The 25,654-nt window shown below is 36.7% G+C and overlaps 4 protein-coding genes across 12 annotated transcripts in view; 2 read left to right on the top strand and 2 right to left on the bottom strand.

Annotated features, from left to right (window-relative positions):
- Positions 1-7,696, top strand: part of LOC123710376 (homeobox protein cut) — a 124,162-nt gene extending 116,466 nt beyond the window's left edge. For 5 of the 8 annotated variants that reach the window (XM_045662221.1, XM_045662222.1, XM_045662216.1 and 2 more), the window contains 4 exons: positions 3,018-3,223; positions 3,330-3,475; positions 3,713-4,596; positions 4,716-7,696. In XM_045662221.1, the coding sequence (XP_045518177.1) occupies positions 3,018-3,223; positions 3,330-3,475; positions 3,713-4,596; positions 4,716-6,223 (2,744 nt within the window). In that variant the 3' untranslated portion in view covers positions 6,224-7,696. The remainder of the gene's footprint in view (positions 1-3,017; positions 3,224-3,329; positions 3,476-3,712; positions 4,597-4,715) is intronic. The other 3 variants (XM_045662223.1, XM_045662217.1, XM_045662218.1) reach the window with 2 other exon arrangements.
- A 302-nt stretch (positions 7,697-7,998) lies between these two features.
- On the bottom strand, positions 7,999-10,073 carry LOC123710377 (heat shock protein 68-like). Its single transcript, XM_045662225.1, has one exon. It carries the CDS (start codon positions 9,995-9,997, stop codon positions 8,138-8,140), a length of 1,860 nt encoding a protein of 619 aa, XP_045518181.1. The 5' UTR covers positions 9,998-10,073; the 3' UTR covers positions 7,999-8,137.
- Positions 10,074-10,289: 216 nt separating this feature from the next.
- On the top strand, positions 10,290-13,091 carry LOC123709702 (GPN-loop GTPase 3). 2 transcript variants are annotated; one of them, XM_045661207.1, is made up of 6 exons: positions 10,290-10,598; positions 10,798-10,994; positions 11,211-11,425; positions 11,768-11,873; positions 12,306-12,582; positions 12,774-13,091. In XM_045661207.1, the coding sequence occupies exons 1-5, from the start codon at positions 10,554-10,556 to the stop codon at positions 12,574-12,576; spliced, it is 834 nt and encodes a 277-aa protein (XP_045517163.1). In that variant the 5' UTR covers positions 10,290-10,553; the 3' UTR covers positions 12,577-12,582; positions 12,774-13,091. The 2 variants fall into 2 exon arrangements, with proteins under 2 accessions (XP_045517163.1, XP_045517162.1); XM_045661206.1 differs by having other exon boundaries at positions 10,291-10,598; positions 12,306-12,610.
- A 650-nt stretch (positions 13,092-13,741) lies between these two features.
- Positions 13,742-25,349, bottom strand: LOC123709701 (PHD finger protein 12). Its single transcript, XM_045661204.1, has 15 exons — positions 25,078-25,349; positions 24,768-24,949; positions 24,201-24,347; positions 23,901-24,097; positions 22,990-23,138; positions 22,516-22,590; positions 21,776-21,903; positions 20,013-20,125; positions 19,656-19,828; positions 17,458-17,682; positions 15,654-15,834; positions 15,295-15,400; positions 15,022-15,166; positions 14,471-14,625; positions 13,742-14,354 (listed from the first exon to the last, which is right to left on the bottom strand). Exons 1-15 carry the CDS (start codon positions 25,123-25,125, stop codon positions 14,147-14,149), a joined length of 2,232 nt encoding a protein of 743 aa, XP_045517160.1. The 5' UTR covers positions 25,126-25,349; the 3' UTR covers positions 13,742-14,146.
- Positions 25,350-25,654: the final 305 nt, after the last annotated feature.

Below are 25,654 nucleotides of genomic sequence, written 5' to 3'. Positions count from 1 at the left end.
TATTTTCCCCTTTCCCCACTTTATAACCCGCAAGACTCTGAGCCAATTAAATAATGACACTTAATCTTTATCTAAAGTAAATTAAAAACGTCACTGCAATTATTCTACGGATTACCGGTATTCATCCATGAAGGATGCCCTTTAAAGCTTTGGGAAGAAATGCTTTTTTAATAAGAAATAGCAATTGTAATTATAGGATAGACAGTTCTTGATAAATAAAACTTCCGTGACCGGACTGTATAAATTTATAGCTTTCTTTTTATTCATTCAATAACCATCCAAATGCAATCATAATAGCCGCAATATAGAAGATAGTATCGCTTCACACTTTATAACCCAAGGAAAGATAACTAAGCTAGATCGATTGCCACTGACAGACTATAAGTACCAAACATGGCGGCTTAAAACTGAGCAAAACAAGAATTTGATGATATCGCGCGGCACGTATCGGTAATTGTCCTCGACTCGTATTCAGAATAACAAAACCCATTGTAAAAGATCAAAGGAACTAATAGACGTGTGTTGAAATTTATCGACGGATTAATCGGATGGAGTCGAAATAAACTAATTGATTGTCGCGCAGAGCTCGCGGGACGCGGATGAAATTTTAAATCTTTATTGGCTTGATTTTTAATGTTTGCGATAAATTGCGAAGTGAATACATATTGCCGGCGGATCGCTTTGGTAACACATAAATGGTAAATTGAAACTATCTTTAAAACCAGCTGCCCACTGAAGTGTTCCCGAACCAATTCGACTTAGGGTCTTTTAAGAAAATGTACGCTTTGTACGCAGCAAGGCACTGTCGAGCCCTGTGGCATTGAGAGTGTCCATGAGCGGCGGTAACATTCAAGTTCAGGAGAGCCTTCTGCTCGTTTGCCCCTGTTTTATAAAAAAAAGACAAACGTCTCTGTGTAATTAATTTAATGATTGCGTGACGCGATCAGGGTGTTCTTAGTAAAACTCTTTCAACCAAATCAGGTAACATCTTAAATCAGATAAACCGACGGGGCACTTCCATAAACAATATTTCCGAGATAAGCATTGATGCCCAATTAAGCGGACATTAAAAACTAAACTAGGCAATTAACAAACCGAATCACGTATATAGAGTTATTGTCTATGCTTTATGAGTTGAAAACCGTGAACATTATGGTCATGTAGATGTAATCTGAGACCCGTCCGCCATCTTTAAAAAGTATCACGTTTTTAGTCATAAGTAGTTGAACGGTGATTTCACAAAAAATCGTGTGTAAATATAAAAAAATAACGAATCGGGGGATAACAGTGTCGCATGAATAATAAGTATTGAAGTGGTACGTGAGAAATGCTTTGAAAATGGCGAAAGTTGCGTAAATAACTGGACTAGTGGATGCTCATTCCCACAATTTAACTGCCTTTAACACGACAAGTATCAAATTGAAATTTTGGCCAACGACATTTTGACAATCTCGTTTATGGAGGGAAAGTGTCTTTTACCAAAACAATTTCGTCATTATACCGCTAGTGTACCAATTTTACATAGATTATAAACAACGCAGACAGAAGTTCTTTTATAATTAGCGCGTTCCTCAAAACGTCATTAACTCACAAAGACGTTTGCCAGATTATCCAAATTGACGTTTTTACGTTACATTAAATAAAAGGCACTTTACATCCCAATAAAAACACACTCCCGAATAAAAACAATAAAATGCACTTTAATTTAATCTCTAATTACGATTAATCAAGTGTTATTTTCGTTTGGACAATAAAATCTAAAATAAGCGAAATTTCACGGCGCATCGCTGAACATATTGTCGGTTTCAAAATAAAATTTAAGAATGCAATTAAGCCTTTGTACACTGAAAATTAATACGTCTCCGTGTTGGTAGTCGTTAACACACCGCAGAGTAAATATTTCCAAAAAGGTTTAAGTGTGCCGACAGCTGATGTCTTACAACAAAATAAATATAATAAACGTATATTAGCGTCCACTTCGGTATCTGTATTATCAGACACACTTATTTATGGTCTGAACTATCCGCATGGACCATAGACTGAAATCTTTCGTTCTCGTTGTCTATACTTAGCAAACTATAGAGTATATAGCTAATAAAGGCGTACATTGTCATCAAAGGTGCCATTAAATAGGTAGGTTAGGTTCTCACGGACAACTCTGATCTATTATAACTGTTCAACGGGACTGTTATTGGACGATTTGATTTCTAATATTAACTAGGAGTACCCACACCTTAATATTTCCAGTACATACTCATCTTATACGTACTAATAAACCTGTGTATCAAGCTTGAATAGTGCAAAACCAGAGACAATATGTTGACAGATGAACGACCAGAACATTGCGAGTAGATTTCGCGTATTTCTCGTTGTTTATGGATGCGCCAGCGCCGGATTACTGGCTTAGGCGACGACTGGCGGCCCCATTCAGTGTAAATCATTAATGCAGAACTGCGCGTTTTAATGGTCCACCTAATTTCAATTGTACCAAATATAACTTTAGTATTTATTAGTTGGCAAGAAGCGGCCGCCTATGTACACAACACAATTTAACCGCAATTAAAATTGTATGCGATGAAATATTGTTACAAATGGACGGATGTTGAGTCGCTTTGTGAATGCGTCTCCTCGCATAGTTTCATGTTGATTTAACTGTTAAGTTTTCTTCTGGCAGACCTTATGTTAAAGAGATTTACATGGATAATATGGGACTTTGATTAGAACCTCATTAACTATTCTACGAACACCGGGAAACAATATTTAATACTCTTGTATACGATTTCTCTATCTTTTTCGTAGTCTCCGCAATCACGATAATAGGGGTATCTCGCCGCTGGTAGACTGGGAGAGGAGTTGGAGGCGAGACGCGTAATGATAGTACAGTACTTGAACACAGATCCAACATCCTCCCTTGATCCCCGATATTTCTAGACATGTTCATTTATACTAACTTGTTATATCGTGTTAAATTTAATTTAACGTATATACGTATTAAAGGCAAAAAAAATTCCTTTCAGTAGGAACGAAAGATGGCACAGCAGGTGCTGGTTTCGGGAGATCAGATGGTGAAGGTGACGAAAGACTGGCACATATCCTTACAGAGGCATCCCACATGATTAAAACTCCAACCGGGCAGCCCAATAATGATGACTCCAGCACACTGATGAGTAACGAAGACTCCAGTTCTCCGCGAACTCAGTGCCCTTCCCCTTTCTCTAATAAGGTAAGTTTCGAATTATAATTGAGATCATAATAACAGCTATATTTAGTAATAATTTTAATTTCACAAGGAAAATAAGTTTTAATTGGTTTGACTGGAAACATTTCAGGATTCAAGTCAAAACAGAAGGCTGAAGAAGTACGAAAACGACGACATTCCTCAAGAGAAAGTAGTTCGCATTTACCAAGAAGAACTCGCCAAGATTATGACGAGGCGAGGAGAGGATATGCGTCACAACCGAGAAGGGTTCCCTGGGTAAGTGGGTTTGATGTTCATTTAAAAAAGTATTATAATGAAAATTGTTATGTATATATTACGATAATCGCTTTATGACTGGGTTTAAACTCATTTATTAACGTTATTAAATTTCAATATTTTCTTTATATATAGATATATTTACTGCCAGTATAGATGTATGCTTGATTTTAAATATGATGTACTTATATTTGAAAAAATTGAAATGAGAACAGCAAATCTAAAACTAACATACAGAATGTTTCCTCCGTTTTTTAGCGGCGGCATGCCACCTCAGATAGAGCGGCCCCCCGAAGACATCCGCATGGCTCTCGAAGCTTATCACCGAGAACTCGCCAAGATCCAGGGAGGAAACATTCCCCTCCACAACCTCCCAGGAATACCCCCCTTCCCGAACCTCATAGCCCTCCAGCAATTGCAGGCCCAGACGCACATCAACGGATCCGGTGCCGTCCAGGATCTGTCGCTGCCTAAAGACAAAAATACCAAAATTAATGGAATGACTGATAGTGATAAGGATAAAATGGATGCAGAGGAGGCCATAAGGCACGCAGGAAGCGCCTTCTCCCTAGTTAGGCCTAAATTAGAACCCGGGCAACAGTCCACTGGCTCTTCGGCGTCAAGCCCGCTCGGCAACGCCATACTTCCACCCGCGATAACCCCCAACGAAGACTTCAACAGCTCGGCGGCAGCTAGTCCTCTGCAGAGAATGGCGTCCATCACAAACAGTCTGATCTCGCAACCCCCGAACCCCCCGCACCATGCGCCTCCCCAGCGGTCTATGAAAGCGGTTCTGCCCCCGATCACGCAACAGCAGTTCGATCTCTTCAACAACCTAAACACTGAAGATATAGTGAAAAGAGTGAAGGAGGCGTTGAGCCAATACTCCATAAGCCAAAGGTTGTTCGGGGAGTCCGTCTTGGGGCTATCGCAAGGCTCGGTCAGTGACCTGTTGGCGCGGCCGAAGCCCTGGCACATGTTGACTCAAAAGGGCCGAGAGCCTTTCATCCGAATGAAGATGTTCTTGGAGGACGACAACGCGGTACACAAGCTGGTTGCGTCGCAGTACAAGATCGCGCCGGAAAAGCTCATGAGGACTGGAAACTATAGCGGAGCACCCGGTTAGTAGAATTAGGTTTTTGTAAACACAAGTATTATATATATTTATAATTCAGTAAATGTTATTCCTACCTTTTTTACTGACACAAAACTTTTTCTGAAGAACATCTGTCTATTTCAGTCTGTCCGCCGAACATGAGCAAGCCGATGCCGCCAACCCAGAAGATGATTTCTGATGCGACTTCCCTTCTGAGCAAGATGCAACATGAGCAGCTTCTGGGGCCCCACTTGCCCCATCTACCCCCGGGACCCCTTCTGCTAACACCCCCCGGCTTTCCTCCGCACCATGCCGTGACGTTGCCCCCGCAGCACCACGAAAACAAGGAGAGGAAGCCCCCGCCGCCACCCCAGCACCAGATGAGGGCGCTGCACCAGCACATGTCGCCCAGTGTTTACGAGATGGCGGCTCTCACGCAGGACCTCGACACGCAAACTATTACCACGAAGATCAAAGAGGCCCTCCTCGCCAACAACATTGGCCAGAAAATCTTTGGCGAAGCGGTGTTAGGTCTCTCCCAAGGATCCGTCAGCGAACTCCTATCTAAACCGAAGCCTTGGCACATGCTGAGTATAAAGGGCCGGGAACCCTTCATCAGAATGCAGCTGTGGCTCAGCGATGCGCACAATATCGATAGACTGCAAGCCTTAAAGAACGAGAGACGGGAAGCCAACAAGAGAAGACGGTCGAGTGGGCCAGGACAAGACAATTCCTCTGACACGTCTTCCAATGACACCTCGGAGTTTTATCACTCCAGCTCTCCGGGTCCAACTTCGGGCGTTCCCTCCGCGAAGAAACAACGCGTCCTGTTCTCTGAGGAACAGAAAGAGGCTCTGAGGCTCGCGTTCGCTCTCGATCCTTACCCCAACATGCCGACGATAGAGTTTCTGGCGGCAGAGTTGGGACTCTCCACAAGAACGATTACAAACTGGTTCCACAATCATCGAATGCGCTTAAAGCAACAGGCGCCCCACGGTCTTCCAGCGGAGCCCCCGGCGAGGGATCAGTCCTCCGCGCCCTTCGATCCAGTACAATTTAGGCTCCTTTTGAACCAGCGACTCCTCGAGCTCCAAAAGGAGAGGATGGGTCTAGCGGGAGTTCCCCTTCCTTATCCTCCATACTTCGCGGCGAATTCAAACTTCGCAGCGTTAATCGGGAGAGGTCTGCTGCCCCCCGAGGACCACAAGAACACGGCGAGCGGTCTCGACTTATCGATGCCGCTCAAACGCGAACCGGACGCGGACGACTTCGAAGACGACGACCTCGAGAGCAATCTGGGTTCAGAGGACTCCCTGGATGATGAGTCGAAAAATGAGCCAAAGGCGACGTCGACGCCGGCGCGGTCGAGTCGGAGGAAGCCTGCCGCGCCGCAGTGGGTCAACCCCGACTGGCAAGACGAGAAGCCCCGGAACCCGGACGAAGTCATCATCAACGGCGTCTGCGTCATGCGCAGTGACGACTTCAGACGAGAGGCGGAGGAGACGGTTCGCATAGAGCCTTCGCCCGCCCCGAGAGAGAACACGTCCCCCTCCCTCGCCCCGGCCCCCTCGCCCCTCACCAGGGAGTCCCCGGAGGTGCTTCCGGAGGACAAGATAAAAACTGAAACAGAGGACGATCGGTGGGAGTACTAGAGTGAAGTGAAATGAAGTGACTCCTAGTGAGTGTCGAAACGGGTCGAAGCGTGTGAGTGAGAGCGCGTGAAATAGAACTTACGATACAAAAACGTGCATTTCGCTTTAATTTTATATGTATTACGTACCCAGGTACAAAGTGAATTACGGCTTAAGTATTATTAGTTTCGATTCGATTGTTGTAAATAAAAATACCAAATATAAACGTCTGTATATATGTACGTAGGATAGCTATGTCTAAGTGTAAGATATCGTTGCCGATAAATTAAGATAGAGGTCGTTTTATTGTTAAATAAATTTTAAAGTGCAATCAGATGTAAATTTAAGTACGCTGCCTCCCAGTGAAAGTATTATTATGTTTATAGACCGGTGAGGTTAAAAATATAATCGGGTTTACTTTTAAATTATGGATGTTTATTTTATACAAATATGTTTTTCTACGTTTATTTAATTTTAGCTCCACGTGTCACAATTCTATGAGAACTGCATCGGTGACTCGGTGATTTTTTTTTATAAAATGACGTACAAATAAAAACACAAATCTACGAAGCAAAAATGTATTGCTTGTGGTTATAGGTTTATTTTATTTTAGCAATAAATTTGCTTTTAATCTTATTTTGAATTTTTGTTTTTTTTTTATTTTCCCCGTTTTCTCGTAATTAGACTAATGTGTATATTGAATCGGGAACCGTACCCCTTGCATCAGTGTAAATATGGGTTTATGTGTAAATAAAAGGCCACAGTTAGGTAGCAAAATAGTTTAGATAATAGCAACCCAAAATACGTAAGCGGGGTTATAATAATGACGTCTATATATTTTACTAGACAACTTTGGTACTGGATGATTTTTTTAAGTTAACGGACAATTTTATTAAAGTCAAAAAAATTCCCTATAACGACACTTCCGTGCCAAACGTGTTTAGTAAAGCACATAGAACATTTGGTTAATGAGAAAATTTATAACTTTTGACAATGTTGAAACCAAATTCTTGATAGCGTTAGGTCCCCAAGTTCATTGAATTTTTAATGACTTTGCAATTTTCATTTTCTAGTATTACTTTGGTATTACCAATTCCATACATATCGATGTTAATATGGCGATAAGTAGTGTAAGGTTAGGTATAATAGTCAATATTCGATGACATAGGCTGTCTAACAGTAAACGAATTGTTTATTTCGTGAAGAACAGAGTTTAATTTTAAATATTATATATTCACGTTGCTTTTCGTTTATATTTTTGAAGTGGCTTGCTTTCTATTGAATATTTACAGAATTTATAATAATTATTGTTGAAATGGGACGCCTGAATATTTTGGGATGCAAAAACGCACATAAGACTATTTGATTTTAAAATTAACACGTTTTTTGTGAAGATAACTTTTTGTAAATCATTGTATTGGAAAGACTTAATGCATCCAGAATATTCTAGAACGGCCATAATATTTTGTATTAATTTGTTGAGGTGACGTTGGGTCTAATATACCGTGTATATGTAGGGAATAGGAATCATTAGATATCCATTATAAATTATAATATAGTGATAAATTATAGTGGTAATTATTATTGTTCATATCATAATATTAATGATGCTGAAAACATTGTCTTCTTTCCGAACAATTTCTAAAGTTATTGAATTAAAATAAAGAAATTGCTAATCAGTGTTGGTATTCATTTAACGTCTGACGTAATTGTGCTAGCAATAACGTCCTACTTCGTGTTTTAACACTTCATAATTATGAAATTGCATCTATTAGTAATTAAATCAAAGATACAATTATTATGTAATTTTATTCATTATTTTATTTAATATTTCAATGCAATTGAAAGATCAATATAAAATTATTAATTATAATAATTATAAAACATAAAACGAGAATTCAACAGTAAACTGAAAGTGTTATAAATAAATGTAAATTAATCAACTTCTTCAATCACCGGGCCATCTTTACCACCGTGTAATTTTTTCATCAGAGGTCCACATACAGCTGTTACTTCTCGTAATTTATTTTCAAATTCATCTTTTTCTGCCAAAGAGTTCTTATCCAACCATGCCAAAGCCTCTTCACATACTTTCTTGCCTTTTGAACTTTCTGCAGCCCCCAGCTTATTGCCTGCCTCATCTAAAGCCTGTTTTACGCCAAAAAGATAACCTTCTAGCTTATGTCTAGCAGAAACCTTCTCTCTTTGACAGTCATCGTCATCTTTGTATCTTTCTGCGTCAGCTAACATACGTTCTATATCCGCTTGACAGAGCCTTCCCTTATCGTTCTTTATAACAATGTTCTTACTTTTACCAGTACTATTTTCTTTTGCCGTAACGTTAAGTATTCCATTAGCATCCATGTCGAACGATACATCAATTTGTGGCACTCCACGAGGAGCCGGTGGAATCCCTGTCAGGTCAAAGGTGCCTAACAGATTGTTGTCTTTAGTAAGGGCACGTTCACCTTCGTAAACTTGGATAGATACAGCTGGTTGATTATCCGAGTAAGTAGTGAATATTTGAGAATGCTTGCAGGGTATCTTTGCGTTACGTTCGACAATCTTCGTCATAACTCCACCTGCAGTCTCAATACCCAATGACAAGGGCGTAACATCAACTAGTAAGACGTCTTTAATCTTTGAATGTTTTTCTCCGCTTAATATTGCCGCTTGGACTGCTGCCCCATAAGCCACAGCCTCATCAGGGTTAATAGACATATTAAGCTTCTTTCCATTGAAGAAATTTTGCAATAAATTTTGAATTTTTGGAATCCTAGTTGAACCTCCGACCATGACGATATCGTTAATAACATTCTTGTCCAATTTAGCATCTTTTAACGCTTTCTCAACTGGATCAAGGGTCATACGGAACAGGTCTGCGTTTAACTCTTCAAAACGCGCTCTTGATATTTTCGAGAAGAAATCTATGCCTTCATATAATGCGTCTATTTCAATACTAGCTTCAGTACTAGACGACAATGTACGTTTTGTTCTCTCAGCAGCCGTTCTTAAACGGCGTAAGGCTTTAGGGTGAGTTCGTAAATCTTTTTTGTGTTTTCTTTTAAATTCATCAGCTAAGAAATTAACGAGTCTATTATCAAAATCTTCTCCGCCCAAGTGAGTGTCTCCCGCTGTAGCTTTAACTTCAAAAAGAGAACCTTCGTCGATTGTAAGTATAGAAACATCAAAAGTACCGCCGCCTAAATCAAATATAAGGACATTTTTCTCACCCTTTAAGTTTTTATCTAACCCATATGCCAAAGCAGCAGCGGTGGGTTCGTTAATAATACGAAGTACGTTTAGACCAGCAATAGCACCAGCATCTTTAGTGGCTTGTCTCTGCGAGTCATTAAAATAGGCAGGGACTGTTACCACTGCACTATTGACTGGTGTCCCGAGGTAGTTTTGAGCGATTTCTTTCATTTTTATAAGAACCATGCTACTAATTTCTTCAGGAGCAAACTTTTTCGACTGACCTTTGTAAGTTACTTGAAGTTTGGGCTTACCTGCATCGTTTATTACTTTGAAAGGCCAATGCTTAATATCTTGTTGAATCTTTGGATCGTCGAATTTGCGGCCAATTAGGCGTTTTGCGTCAAAAATAGTGTTGCTTGGGTTAAGGGCCACTTGATTTTTCGCTGCATCACCTATCAGTCGCTCAGTATCTGTAAAGGCTACGTAAGAAGGGGTTGTTCTATTACCTTGGTCATTAGCTATAATATCTACATTGCCATGCTGCCACACCCCAACACAAGAATACGTAGTTCCTAAATCGATTCCAACAGCAGGCATTATCACTTCTAGTACCTATAGCTTTTATTTTTTTGTTTTGATGCGCTTGCAAGTTGAAAAGCCGATATATTTGACAGTGAAAAAATAATAATACTCCTGGATCTCTACAATATAATATTTTTTTACGTGCCAGTATTATTGATCTTTAGTCGTTTATTAAAATCTTTTAATTGACATTACTTATATCGCATGTGATAAATATAATAGATCGAATATCTATATATGACATTTTGTCAATTGTCAGACACACTTGACATAGCATATTAGTCATGTCGCCGGTTTCATTTCTCAGTAGATACTAGTTAGTACATGACGAAGAAAACTGAATTTAAATTAAAATACATTGTTTTTATGTATATAGTTTAGATTAATATTTATTTGTCGATAATCAGAAAAAATTGCCACATTTAAACTTTTTCATATTTTAGTTAAATTTTCGACTTGAAAGAATGTAAATAGTGCCTATAACCTAATATATCGCTGTTTTTTAATGTAAATGTTGAAATTATAAGCTAACAAAGCTTCTTAATATTTTATAAAGAATAAGTTTGAAGAGATGCGGTATGCACAGTTAGTTGTAGGCCCAGCAGGTAGTGGAAAAGTGAGTAAATTTTAAGTTATTAACATGATCATTTTTAAATTAAAAAACGAATGAATGCAATATCATGGTGTTGTTGGGAAATATTCTATACTCATGTGTCACGAGTTTTCCAGGACTAAATCTTAAGCAAAGATGCTTAAGATTTAGTCCTGAGCCAGGACCCATATGATTGTCACTGACCATGCCAATAAACTTTCAGTCCACTTACTGCTCAACAATCTTGAAACATGCAATGGATTCAAAGAGAATTGTAGAAGTAGTGAACTTAGATCCTGCAGCAGAACATTTCGACTATCAGCCACTCGTGGATATCCGAGAATTAATTCATCTGGATGATGCTATGGAGGATGAAGAACTACAGTTTGGGCCTAATGGTGGACTTGTTTTTTGTATGGAGTAAGTAGCTCTGACTTTTGGAAGTAGTATCATTAAACTAGTCTATCAAAGTTATTTTCTGGGAACTACATCAATTAAAATATTTAAGTGATTATTCAATTAGTAATTAACAGAAGTAGTAATTAGATATTATACCAAATATATTTTTTTAATTATATGAACAAATTAAAATTAGTTAAACCGCAGGTTCTATTATATTTTACCTGTTAATTTCAGAACTTTACTAGAAAACTGTGACTGGCTAGAAGAGCAGTTGGGAGATGTGGATGATGACTATATACTGTTTGACTGTCCAGGTCAAATAGAACTCTATACACACTTACCTGTCATTAAAAAACTGGTTGATCAGCTCGAGAAGTGGAACTTCAGGATATGTGTTGTGTTCATGATTGATTCACAGTTTATGGTTGATGGAGCTAAGTTCTTGTCAGGTAATTAAGGTTAAATTATTAAGTTAAACTGTTATTTAGGATATTGTAGAACTCAGGATATAAGGTAACGATGGTAGTAAATAAAATACTGATAGGTTGATATCATTGATAACTTAACCAAGATGTTCACATGATACTGTAATCTGTTTATCTTAAAATCTGGACTCATTGCCCTGAAAGAAAAAGTTAAAAATTGTTTTGATGGAAAAGCATGTTTTTGCTTTATTTTACAAGAAAAAAAAAACATTATTTTTAACATTTATATTCAAGCAATCAAATATTCTTTTATACTCACTGCTTCGATAATAGATGTGTTATTATAAACTTTAATATTTTTTTAAGGAACAATGGCGGCCCTTAGTGTTATGGTGAATTTAGAATTACCTCATGTTAACATTTTAACTAAAATGGACCTCCTTAGTAAATCAGCGAGAAAACAATTAGATAAGTAAGAACATTTGTTTTACATAAGGTGTATTACGTGTATAATAAAAATTATTAATGTTATGGTTAAGGTGTAGCGATCAAATCAATATATATTTTTTTATTACAATAAAGTTTACAAAAAAGAGTGCAACTTTACATAAATTACAATCTAACCTATACATTTACTTGACATAATTTCCTACGATACTAATGAATAGCTTAAGCTAAGGTAATGTTCATTAACAATCTTAGTGTTCTATAATGTTTTGACACTATGTTCATGTGTCTGAGATACCGAACTTGCACTTATACTTACTACACTAGGTTACTAACAATATAATATAGTTATATAATAAATAATTTTCTCTGTATTATATAATAAGACAACTATGCTAAATTAGTTTAAAAAACTAGCGCCCAACTTTGCTATTAAATATTTCTTTTACTGTTTCAGTTACTTAGACCCAGACCCACACGTAATATTAGCAGATATGCGAAACGTCAATTCTCGGTGGCACGAGAAATACGCAAAATTAACAGAGGCCATCGGCGATGTTATTGAAAATTTTAGTTTGGTCAGATTTTACCCACTAAATATTAAAGATGAAGAAAGCATAGACAACATTTTGATCACCATCGACAATATAATTCAGTTTGGCGAAGATGCTGATGTGAAAGTTAGAGATTTTGATGAACCTGATCCAGAGAATGAAGGTGATGAGTGATCAGAGGTAAATGAAAATTGTAATGAAACAAAAGGTAATTTAAAAAAAATACTGACTTAAATGAAATAATTGTAGATACTATTTATGTATATGAGGTTTCACTCATATCTCAAAAACTACTGAACAGATTTTTGATGACACATTAACTGTTGTCTAAGTTAAATTATAACTTGAATTTAATTTAATTAATTTTACAGGGAAACAATTAATGAAAATTCAAGGTGCCTTTACATAATATTTTTAAATAAATAACTACAATGCATGGCACTTCAACATTTCTCAGCAGTCTCAGTAAAATCTTTTCCAAAGAAATATTGTTTTTATTTATTTAAAGTATTCAAAGAGTGTTTTATAAGTGTATATAAATGTCATAAACATGCTGGTAAAAGAGACCCTTCCGCACCTGGATGCCAGCTTCATATACCAGCCAGCCAGATACCAGCTTTCTAAACTATATTGTATGTTGTCCGTAACAGCATGTATATTATTAAATAAATGGAAATATTTAATTGAAATTCCAAGAGAATCTTTTCTTGAATAAACAAAACTAAAATTATTTACTTTTTATTGAAAATATTAACCTAAATAGAAACAGGTTCAAATCATTCAAATATGGGGCCTTAAATAATATAAAGTTTTCACAATTTACTCACTGTTTCATTAACAATTTCCTCTTAATTTCATCCTAAAAGCTATCATTTGATATTAAAACTTATGAAGAGAGAAGAGGCATAAGAATTCTAAAAAGCCTGAGGTGGGGAAACACTGCCTTATACCCAATATATTTATAATATATAAAGTTATAGAACGTCTTGCGTATTAAGGGTACAAATACTTGTCTTACTTCGTTATACCTACCCTCAAAATGACAACAATTTCCAAACAGCCCCTAAAGCCAACGTTAAAAATTAATAATCTTATTTATAGAAACTTAAATATTAAACAATACTAGGATTATTAAAACATGTACTTAATTAACATTAACACATGTGTACGCACTTATTAACCAAATAAACGCGAAATCGCTTTACATTAATATATATATATTCAATAATATAATCAGCTAATGTAAATTAATTTTAAAAAAATCCAACCAACCAGCCAACATAGGTTGTAGGTTCGATCCCCGGCTGCGCACTATGGACTATATATGTGCGCATTTAACATTTGCTCGAACGGTAAATGAAAACATGAGTAGGAGTGTAATATTCAAATTAGCCTACCCTCATTTTCTAAGTGATCTTTACATTAAGAGTACAATATCTAATCATACACCAGTAACAGTTTTAAACACTATATTAACTAAGTAACATAAAAAGTGAATAAAAATCTGTTCTTGGATTGATTGACAAGACTGCACTGGCAAAAAAAGCAGATCAAATTTTAAATTTTAATGTGACCCAAAAATCTTATGGCGAAGGCTGATAACCACTTGCCTTATAGATTGACAAATCATGAAACAGATACAGAAATCTGAGGCCCAGACCTAAAAACGTTGCACGCCACTAATTGTTTTTAATTATTAATACCTTACACGCAAAGGTGTTAAAATTTGAATCCGTAACTTTTATTACAAAGCTGGTTCCTCTATTGGCTGCTCGTAAGGAAAAGGTCTGGGCTCCGCGATGCTGAAAACGTATTGCTGGCATCCGAACTGAAGTAGGGCCCCGTGGGGGACCAACGCAGATCCCTCCCACGCCCTACTGCCGTCAGGTGGGCGGATGGGGCAAGCGCACGTTTGCTCTGCGTGGGTTGGTTCAGTTAGAGCGCCTTTTAACCTGAAATTTTAATTTGATTTATTTATTTAAAGACCACAAACTATGACCGTGGAATATAAATAATATTTTAAAATATTAACTTTTTATTATTATAATAACTAAAATATTAATAAAACCTTTTCTCAGTTCGTTTGTTGTCAGCGAGGTGTTTCAATTGCTCCGGACGAGTATCCTCTGCACTGGAGTAGAGGGGCGTGGCACACGAGTACATCACTCCGTTCACTACGGAACCCCATTCCGAATAGTTGATCAGCTCAAAGTGACCCGATACCTGAAGAGAAAATTAAATAGCAAAATTCTGATTTATTAATTATTTCAGAGGGTAGTTTCAAAGCCTACCCTCATTTTCAAAGTGATCTTTATATTAAGAGTGCACTGTGTAAATCATACACCAGTAAATGTTTTAAAATTTAAATTATATGTCCACCAAGTAACGTTTATAAGTCAATCAAAAATCTATTCAAGGATTGCATTGCATTACAATTAAAAATGTGTTATTTTCATTGCAGTCCAAAGTCCATAGATATATGTTAATTTAAACGTCATTATAGTTCGACAGGAACTAAGATACATAGTGAGCATATATTATATACAAAAATGTTTACAAAAGGAAAATAAATAATCTCTTTACACCTAAACGAAAACACGATTTGATAATGTTCAGTACCTCATCCCGAAATATGATAGCATGTTTCCCAGACACATGTCTACAATTCGTCTCCAGCTGAAGCCCGCAGGAGCCGTCACTCCCGATTGTGAGGGATGACAGGCGCATCGGGATAGAGGCGCCCAGGGTTACGTCACCCGCTTTGCTGGAATTTAAACTACTTTAACACACAACTTTTTGTGTTTATAAAAATATATATTTAGAATTATGAATTTTTGGCCCAAAGATTGTAATAATTAGAAGCATTTTTAAGACGAAAAAACTCAGCCTTACTCAGTGTGGAACAGCCTGGTGACGCAGGCCAGCATCCTTTTAAGGGCAGCCTCCAAGGCGTTATTCTTGGTCTGGGCGGAGGTCAGGGCGGGCGGCGATCCCCAAACTGAAATATGACAGTGAACCAGTCTTTAGAAATCATTAACACAATGATTTGTTATTGTTAATTGAAGAAACACTTCGTTAAAAGTAGTTTTTAAAAAGTTTTGTACTTGTTGTTTTGACTGTATCCGGCTTGAAGGACCAAAACGATCGACGAGATTTAAAATATTGAAAATACTAACTTTCCTAGAATTATTTACAATAAATGTGATCTAATTATTATTTGTACATATTTTTGGCAAAAGCTGTACATCTACCTATCGATGCGATCCTCTCCCTGTCAGCCGAGGCCAGCAATTCCGAGGGTAATGTGGTACACCTCAACCCGTGTTTGGCGAGTTGTGACCTTTCCACGTGTTTAATGGCCGCCGCAGCCTTCGTACTGAGTTCATCTGTTGAAGAGCGCCATCTACCGGCGGCTCGTTCACCTAAAGCCACCTGAAACGGAGGGTAGTACATTATTTAGAGGGTACTTACAAAAAAAACTCTTTTATATTTCATTTTACTTAAAATAAATCAACAGGTATGTATGTCTATATGTATAATTGCGTGTTGTTCTCACGAGAATATAAGTGCGCGCTACCTCCTGCTCATAGAGGACAATTTTTTATTACCAATTACTAAAGATGTCATGTGGAACATGGTATGGTTGCAGCTCCTTACAAACATTGTGTAAAACAAAAAACTTGGCGATTAAGAGTGGCGGAGAGTTTTGTCAGTTCTTCTCTTCCGTTCTACGCCCTTGATTTGAGAACTGGCAGTTAATGTAAAATTAGAAACATTTAGCATTTAATATGTATTTCTTTATTGATGTTCATTGTGTTATCTTAATGAATATATGATAATGAATTAGAATTTGTAAAAATTGTATTTTAGTTTTATATTAGTATATGTAGAAGCATCTTTAGAGCTTTATGTATTAACTAATCAGATTTAATAACTACTGGACCGATTTTCATAATATTTATTTTATTTTAAAAGGCACACTAACGAAACACATACAAACACACAAGATACATGCATGTGCATCAATGACAAGTGTGCACAACATTTAAAGGGAAACATTACAATGACAAAGAGAAAATAACTTAACCATTACAAGTAAAAGACAAACTAGACCAAAAAATATTTTAAAAAATATATAAATGTGCAACTTAAAATTTTAATATATTTCTACTATGCAATTGACCCTATCGGTCACGGATCAACAGTGGCTACAGCATCTTACGCCTGAAGACATGGAGCCTAGCCTTTTAACGTAGCGCCGTTTAACTAGCCGGCCTTGATTCGTAGCGTTTGTAAGATTTAAAAACTGACGGGCTACTTTGGCCATCCGTACGATCGAGTGACCAAGGAGAGAAATAAAAACGATGAATCATCTGCCATAAAATATATTTCTTTAAAAATTAAATTGCGTGACTAACACAGCTAAATTCATATTAACGTTGTCACCACTCTTCCGTTGTACTTGTTGTTTATCATGAAACTTTTGAAAAGACCATCAAAGTTGCGGTTTGTCGACGCCATATTGATAGTTCGAAGAGTTTCGTTTCGAGTTACAGTGGCAGAAAGTGTAATTAATTTTAAATTAATAGTCATCGATCCAAGTCATTTTCAACTGACTGAATATCTTTGAGGCCGCTAGTTAAAAAGCTGTTTAGTTAAGAGGCCAGGCCGTTAATCGAACGGCTTAATAAGCTGCGACATATACATTACGTACTAAGGTAAATAACGATGTGATACAAAGCCGTACAAAAATAAAAGACGTAATATATACAAAAAAGTTAAAGTGGAAATTGGCCGCATTTGTGATGGCAGATGGGTCAAAAAGACGCTTAATTGGAATGGCCCAGTGGGAAGAAAAAAAAGACGATGCCCACCAAAAACTTGGGAAGACGAAATAAGAAGATTGGAGGGAAAAAAATGTAAAATCATCGCAAGGATTACCTCCTAAGGACCTCCATCGGAGGTGGAGTTTTAGGAAAAACATATGACATGAACTATGTGTACTCGAATAAAGGCTATTTTTATTTATATACATTACGTACATAATAAACTCACCTCTTGCAGTCGTTGCCAAGCCAATACTCTAACCAATCGCTCGTCCAACTTATCCAAATGCTTCTCAACGGCCGCCAACAGCTCCTCGACATCCGTTCCAGCTCGCAATTTAAGTTTTTCCCGCCTTTTGCTTGGACTTGAGTCTCGGGGTTTGCGACGTTTCACACGCAGCAAATATTCCGGATCGATATCCGAGTCGGACGATATGTTTTCCGATTTTGGCGCCTGAAATATATTAAATTATTTTTGTAATACTATGTTATTTTAATCTTTATATATCCGATCCTACTGTATGTCACTGAACTCATCTTAAACGGCTGGACCGATTTGAATTAATTTTTTGTATGCGTTTGGGTGGCACCCTGGATGGTTTAGATACACATATCAGCCCGGCAGATGGCACTGCAGTCGGTATCTAGGTTATTTATATATATATATATATATGTATAAATCTTCTGTGCATTTGTTCGTAACACACTAAAACGGTCGGACAGATTTTGTGTGTTGAAGTTTAGTCGAGAATGATTTACATTATTAGATATTTTCGAAGTGAAACTTCTTTATCGGCGTTGAAAAAAAAATTGCCGTCATGTTTTTGGGTTACGCGTCACATTTTCCGTTGCGCGCCATCTTTTTCTTGTCCCTACCACGTTTGATTCGAAGCCATTAAAAACAAAGGTATGTAATAACGATAACAATGATAGTAATAATTAAAATTAATGAAATTATGTAATAATCTTAGTAGTAATAAGGTCAAATGAAATAATTGTATTATTTGTATACATGTGTCTATGATAATAAAAGTCTTTTCTTAAACTTTATCTAATTTAACTTTATTTAAACAATTTCCGTAAAGTTGCATATAATAGATATTTTTTTTCGAAAAATAAGGTTTCACTTCTTACGTGTGTACACTAATACACGCACACATTTTATTTTTGCATGTAACATGCGTGTACAGGACGTCTGTAGGATCCGCTAGTACATTTATAAATATGTCAGGGAATGTAAGGAAACGTTTTGACCGTGGATTTTATTGTTACATTTGTTAGTCATTGAGATTAATATTTATAACATAATTTAATTTGATTTCTATATGTTGTTGTTACATAGTTTGGACTCATTACTTAACGAATTAAAATACGAATACTGTTGGACAGGAGGACAGGAGTTCTGATTGAGAACTCAGTGATGCATTGTAATGATGAGAGGTTGGACCGAGTTGGGTCTAGTAGATTAAGGGCCTGATAGCCTAGCGGTCTTCTTAAGTGTCCGCTAGGTTCGGGTTCGATTTCCGGTCGTAAAAAATTATTTATTTAAATTTGTCCTCTGCCTAAATAAGTATGCTACCTATAAAATAGTCTCTGAAGTCTAGGATATATGTACCAGTATATCCTGATCCGAGGATAGTATTGGAAGAGGTTGGCAATTCAACACTCTAGACGAGTGTATGGGGAGCTCAATACTACAATATGGGGGCTTTTTTTTCTTTTTGCTAGTGTTATTTGTAGTGTTAAAATTTATATTGTAAAATTAGATATCGTACGATAATTCGTGTCATTTGTGTTCGCACTTTGCCCACAGACGCTTAACTCGCTAATGACGCTGTCAATATCCATGGAGTAACGATATTTCTACGACATATATGTAAGTAAAGGGGCTATTGGCCTAGTCGCCTTAACATATGACTCACATTGGTGAGGTTCAAACCCCATCTGTGTAACAATGGACTTTCTATGTGCGCGTGCGCATTTAACATTCGCTCGAATGGTGAAGGAAAACATCGCGAGGAAACCGGCTTGCCTTGGACCCAAAACGTTACCGGCGTGTGTCAGACACGGGAGGCTGATCATTCGCCTATTAGATTAACAAATGATCATGAAACAGATACAGAAATCTGATTCCCAGACCTAAAACTTCTTCTACTAGGCTGTCTTCCACTGATTTTCTCATTTTGCTGTGTGGTGTTTTAGATGTTAAATAAAAATAATTATTACGATTAAAACGAGCAGTTCTTCTTTTCTGTTCTATCCTATATTCTATGTAATATAATTTTGAGAACTAAATTGTAGAAGCATTTCATTTAAAAATTGGTGCACAGGATCGAACCTACGAATTCAGATATAATGATAGCTGAAGTTACATGGTCAAGGCCAACACTGCATTTCTTTTTGACGTAAAATTTACGGTAAAAATACCTCATCACCCTCGATAGCCTTCAGATCGTCAACAGCACCCTTATCGGTGACTCCACTCAGTTTAGGCTTATCACATTCCTCGGGAGAACAATCGTTGTTGAGACAAATCTTATGTTTTGTATTTGGTTCATCTTCTTCGGATTCCGATTCGGAGGGCAACCTATTTTTAAGCACTGAAATCATTTTTAATAAGTAAAAAATACGTTTACTCAAAATATACAATAATAATATTAGTCGACATTGGATAATTAAGCGTAAAATAATAATATTAGTCGACGTTAGATAATTTAGCGTAAAATAATAATATTAGTCCACGGTGGATAATTAAGCGTAAAATAATAAAAAAAAATAACAAACCTTTGCGACATCGCACATGCTCCCTCCGCGAAGGCAACAAGGGCGGGGGACGTCTGTAGTGAGCGCGCACGCAGCGGGGCACGACTACGCGACCGCGGACGCCCATGGGCACGCTAAACACATTTACTGGATGAAGCTCATACGCACCGACCGACTTGAGGATTATATTCAAGATAAGAATGCTTGGAAATATGCTGGTCTTACTCCATAGACAATATTTTTTTTTATTCCACATCAGCGTTGACAAAATAAAATTGGTTGCTGATCTAATTTTATATATTTTTTTTATTTTATACTGTATATAATACTATAAACTGTAATTATTTTATTTTTACACACACTGTTGTTTTATTTTTTATTACTCTTTAATGTATATATAGGTTTCGAGGAACGTGTATATTAACATTTCAATAAATTGACCTGTATAGTAGTTTTATTCTAGGAGTACATTGTCATCACATAATTATTGTCTTTTGTTAACATAGATTTTACACATTTAAAGAAAATACTTTTTTACCAGATTGAAGCTATGTATTATAATTATTTTAAATTTATCCCGACGTTTCGCGTGCTTTACAGCGCGCGTGGTCACGGTGAGTGAAGACAAAAGGTGTTGAATGTCAAAAAATTTCACAGGTGTAGAGAAAGTTAAATTATCTGTATTTAGATATAGACATAACATTTATTACTAACAAAACACACACACAGAAACACATAAAATAACAATAATCAAAAATAAAAAAGAATGAGATAAAAAACAATTTAAAGAAAAAGGCTTAATTGTGTAATGTAATGTGTACTGTGGTTGTAATTGGCCCTGGCTCAGCATTATGCTGAGGAGCAGAGTTGTTCCATAGCGCTGGTCATTCTGCCAGAGACCACAGCAGATAGTTTGCGCCTCAGTCGCAAAACAACAAATAAGAATCTAATATTCAGTAGGAACAAATAATAATAATAGTAGTATTTATTTCCCCGGAGTTGGTATCGACTAAAAGATGACGGGTTTTTGCAGAAAAGACTCACGGTGTACTTTATTTTCGCGGATTGTTTTCTTTAAATGTATAAAAGCTACAAAAGACAACACTATGTATCCTAACATTTCAATAATTGACCTGTATAGTAGTTCTATTCTTAAAGTACATTGTCAACACATGTAATTATCTAACTAACTTATACAGATTTTATAAATCATATTTTAAAAGAGTAAGGCTCATTCTTCTCCACACGAAGCCTACCTTTTGGAAGGGGCAACTAGAATCAACTATATATCTTATTTAACGTTCAAATGCCATTTTAGGAGGTCTAATTGGAATAAATTATTTGACTTTGACTTCGAAGGTTACCAATGAAGTAAATAATAATAAAAACTTTATCCATGACAAAAAGGTTGAGACAAGTTCGTCTATCGCAGTGGTACTTGGTACATGTTTCAATGTTTTTTGAGTAGCTAGGTTTAGTTACAACAATGGCCAAATAAAATAAATATAAATCAGTGGCACAACCTTTTTAGATCGGGGCCTCAGATTTCTGTGTCTATTTCATGATCATCAGTCAATCTAATAGGCAAGTAGGTGATCAGCCATAGTGCCTGAAACATGCCGTCGAATTATTGGGTCTGCCGGAGATCGAACCTAAGACCTCAGAAATGAGAGTCGCACCCTGAAGCAACTAGACCAACACAGTACAAACACAGACAAATACTAATATGATAATGATCTGATCGTATATAATGATAGCCCATTATAAATAATATAATTTCGTACCGATGTCTCTGGAGCCTCGCCCGTCTTATAAAGTCCACCTTGACGGCGTGCTGGTCGACGGGAGCTCCGAATCTGTCCCAAAGAGCCGCTCGTTCCACTGCCGATATTGACGATACCAGCTTCCAATCCTGGAAAAATAATATTCATAGCTATTTAACGATCTTTTTTTATAGAATAGGGGGGAAATGAGCTCACCCTGATGTTAAGTGATACCACCGCTTATGGACACTCAATTTCGAAGGGCTCGGAAGTGCGTTGCCGGCCTCTTAAGAATCGGTACGTTCTTTTAAGGACCGTAAGTCTAATAGGTTCGGAAATACTTCACTGGGCCGGTGGTTCCACATAGTGCTGGTGCGCGGCAAAAACTGCCTTGAAAAACGCTTAGTAAAGATCAAGCCGCTCGGAGAGGGATTGGTCGTCGACGATTCGAACCGCCCTTCGTTGAATACGGTCAAGTGGAAGGAGCTGGTACTGGGGAGCTCCCGCCCAGAGATGAGAACAGTATTCCATGTTGGGCCGAATTTGCGATTTATAGAGTTGCAAGGTGGCCCGGAGTGAAGTACCGTCTCGCCTTGCCGAGCACACCAAGCTTTTTGGAGGCCAATTTAGCCTTTCCCCTAAAATGACTGCGAAACTGAACGTCGTTTGATAAGTCAACGCCAAGTATTCTGATGCTGGCTGTGGCTTTAAGAAGAGTCTTCAAATATTACATCTATCTTCTTTGAAAAAAAAATACTTACAATAAAGTTTTCCACATGATTAGGGCACATCCATCGGCCAGTTGGCAACGCAGTTAAAGGTGGGTCCAGGCAATCCTACAAAGTTAAACAAAACCAATACAAGTAATTACATAGTTATCTAGTATACACATATACAGCTAATGTGTTCATATAGGTAAATCTAAATCAGATTAAAAATAAATCAGGCGCTACAACCTTTTTAGGTCTGGGCCTCAGATCTTTGTATCTGTTTCATGATCATTTCTCAATTTAATAGGCAAGTAGGTGTTTTGGAGATTCTGGACGAATGAAACGCACCATAACGTTTTCTGTATCCAATAGTAAAACGTTTCGTGACCACCCCCAGTGACTCTCCTAAAACTTACCATTATGTGGTGTAAAGTAATGGAAAGTCGAAAATAACATTATCAATAACGCGTAATTGAATCCCCGCCCCGCATCGTAACGTTTTACAAATGTTATAATTATATTTACCAAGTGAAATAACGCAGGGCAATAATCACACTGTAGCAATGGTGCAAGCTTGCAAGTCCACTGGCACACGTAACAAGTCTTGGCGGGAAGAGGGACACAACCAGAGGAATCGACTGTCAGAAGTGACGCATTACCATTCTTGCTACCCTCTGAAAAAGCATTTGTAATAAAATAATGCCTTTGGTCTATGGAAACATAAAAATTTGAAATGTAACTGTAAAATACTAATCAAGCAGTCCAAATTAAACTGAAGTGTAATAAAGCTTAAATGTCTGAAACATTAACTTAAAAATTTAACTATTTTACATGTTTTATTAGGACTTCCGAGTCTGGAAAATATGAAATGGTAATAGGAAAACATGTTTTATTCCTTACTAACAAAATATCTAAGAATTGGTGCTGCATGGTACACAAAAAATTTGACATAGACATAACATTAATTACTAACAAAACATAACACATAAACACATAAAATAACAATTATCAAAAATAAAAAAGAATGAGATAAAAATTTTTTTAAAGAAAAAGGTTTAATTGTGTAATGCGTGTGTGCTGTGGTTGTAATTGGCCCTGGCTCAGCATTATGCTGAGGAGCAGAGTTGTTCCACAGTGCTGGTTATTCGGCCAGAGGCCACAGCAGCTAGTTTGCGCCTCAGTCGCAAAAAAGAATAAGAATCTAATAATACTAATACTCAGTAGAAACAAATAATGTAGTAGTAAAAGTTAGCAGTGTAAATAATGAAAAGAAAGAAATTTCTTTGCTGTTCATCATATCCATGCAGAATATTTCCCATTTATAACTTCTAAACAAAGGACATAATCATAACTCTAGCCATATTATTATGTTACACAAAAATGCTTTGTTTTTGTCACTATGTATTGTAATACTAAGAATTTTTATAGCAACATACCCTTATCAGTTCCAGGGAATGGAAATGGCTGCTTCATTTCTGGAGGTAAATCAAACTGACGTGGATTCATAACGCGAGCAGCCTTGACTAAGATCTCCATTGGAGTGAGCTCTTTTTCTGGTTCTTTCTTTTCTTCTTCAACCTCCTCTCTCTCATCTTTACTCTTTTTGGAGTTTGTGCGGTTATTACGTAGATTCCTAGAAAATACATAATAGATAAAGCTTAGAAAATGATTATTTTTGAACCATAAGTTTAAAATTAAAAACAATGAACCAAATCTTATACAAGTCATATATTCACCTAGTTTTTTTCTCAGATTCATTCTTAACATCAACAGGGGATTGTGGCCTGCTTGACCGGGTGCTGCCAGGCTTTTCATCATTTGCTGTGCACTGCTTACACAGCCATGAGCCTGATGGAATGTCAGTCTCATCCAATGGTGGGTCACTAGAATCGTTTTATATTTAGTACATATATTTTAATACTTTAAAAATTTCTTCTGTTTTAGTGGTCTAAATCAAGTTTATTTAAGAACTTATAAGATTTATTTATTTTTTGTTTTGTATTACATTATTCACACTATTAAACTTCTTTACATTTCCTATACATATATAAATTTTCTTTTAATAGGTTACCTAGAATAGATCACTCACTAGCTATAAGGCTGCTCACTACAGCATTTAATAATATGTCAGTGACTATTAATTTTTCAACCTCATCTTCATTCATATACCTCAAGATCTGCAGTTGAACATGATATCTAGTGGTTTGTACTGAGGTAGTTAAATTACAATTACTACCAACATTTTTCTATAGCATTCTAAAGCTGTTAGTTGAACTAGATATTATATTTATTATAATACATACTAGCAACCAAGATGAAAACTAGCTGGACAGCGGTCACAGCATATAAGGTCACCTCCCTCTCCACAAGCATCACAAGAATCGTGGTTGTGACCTTTTCCAGGACGCTTATAATATGGGTGCGATTTCTTAGGCTTTTGAACATTCACATCTTCGTCTGGTGGCTTTATTAGCGCCCGAATGAGCTGAAATATATATAGATATCACAAATTTGAACTAGGGCTGATGTCTAATAAACTTTGGTTACGATCTCTGCAAAAACGTAAAACGATGCATATGAACCGTCAAGTTTTTTAAAGTCATCTAAACTAACCGGCATAAGTCCACCAGACGTATCTAAATCATATCCCACGTTAGTCATTTCGCTGGAAAATGGTTTAAAAATCTAAAGTTGTATAGAAATACAATAATTAGAACGTTTCTTGAGGTGATATTAAACCAAAATAGTTTTGACTGATAATACAATAATAATGGCCTTTAGTTATAATTTAATAATTATAAGCAGACTACTCATATAGTAAAATAATTAAATTAATATGTATGTTCTTGTAAAGATTTTTAGTTTACCACACCAAGCCGAAAAGTAAAAAATAAAGTCAAGTTAGAAGTCAAAACTGAAGAAAAACCGTTATTGTCATTTGTGACTTATGACAAATTGACGGTAGGCTCAAGACTGCTTCAACAGAGTTGTTAAAAGCGAATATTTGCGAAGTGCTTGCTTGGTTTGAACGAGTAGTAACTACAGTATAGTTCGAATGAAATTCTTTTTGAGTCGGTTATCATGTTAATTGGAGGAAGTCAAACATATTTTAAAAAAAACATTGTCTAATGATTCTGAATTCGTTTCGTGATCATTTGTTTTTCTTATAATCAAGTAGGTAATCAGCCTA

The sequence above is a fragment of the Pieris brassicae genome, chromosome 5 (assembly GCF_905147105.1).
Source record: "Pieris brassicae chromosome 5, ilPieBrab1.1, whole genome shotgun sequence".
Taxonomy (NCBI): Eukaryota; Metazoa; Arthropoda; class Insecta; order Lepidoptera; family Pieridae; genus Pieris; species Pieris brassicae.
Note: the sequence above shows the minus strand (reverse complement) of the source record. Positions and strands in the feature narration are given on the sequence as shown.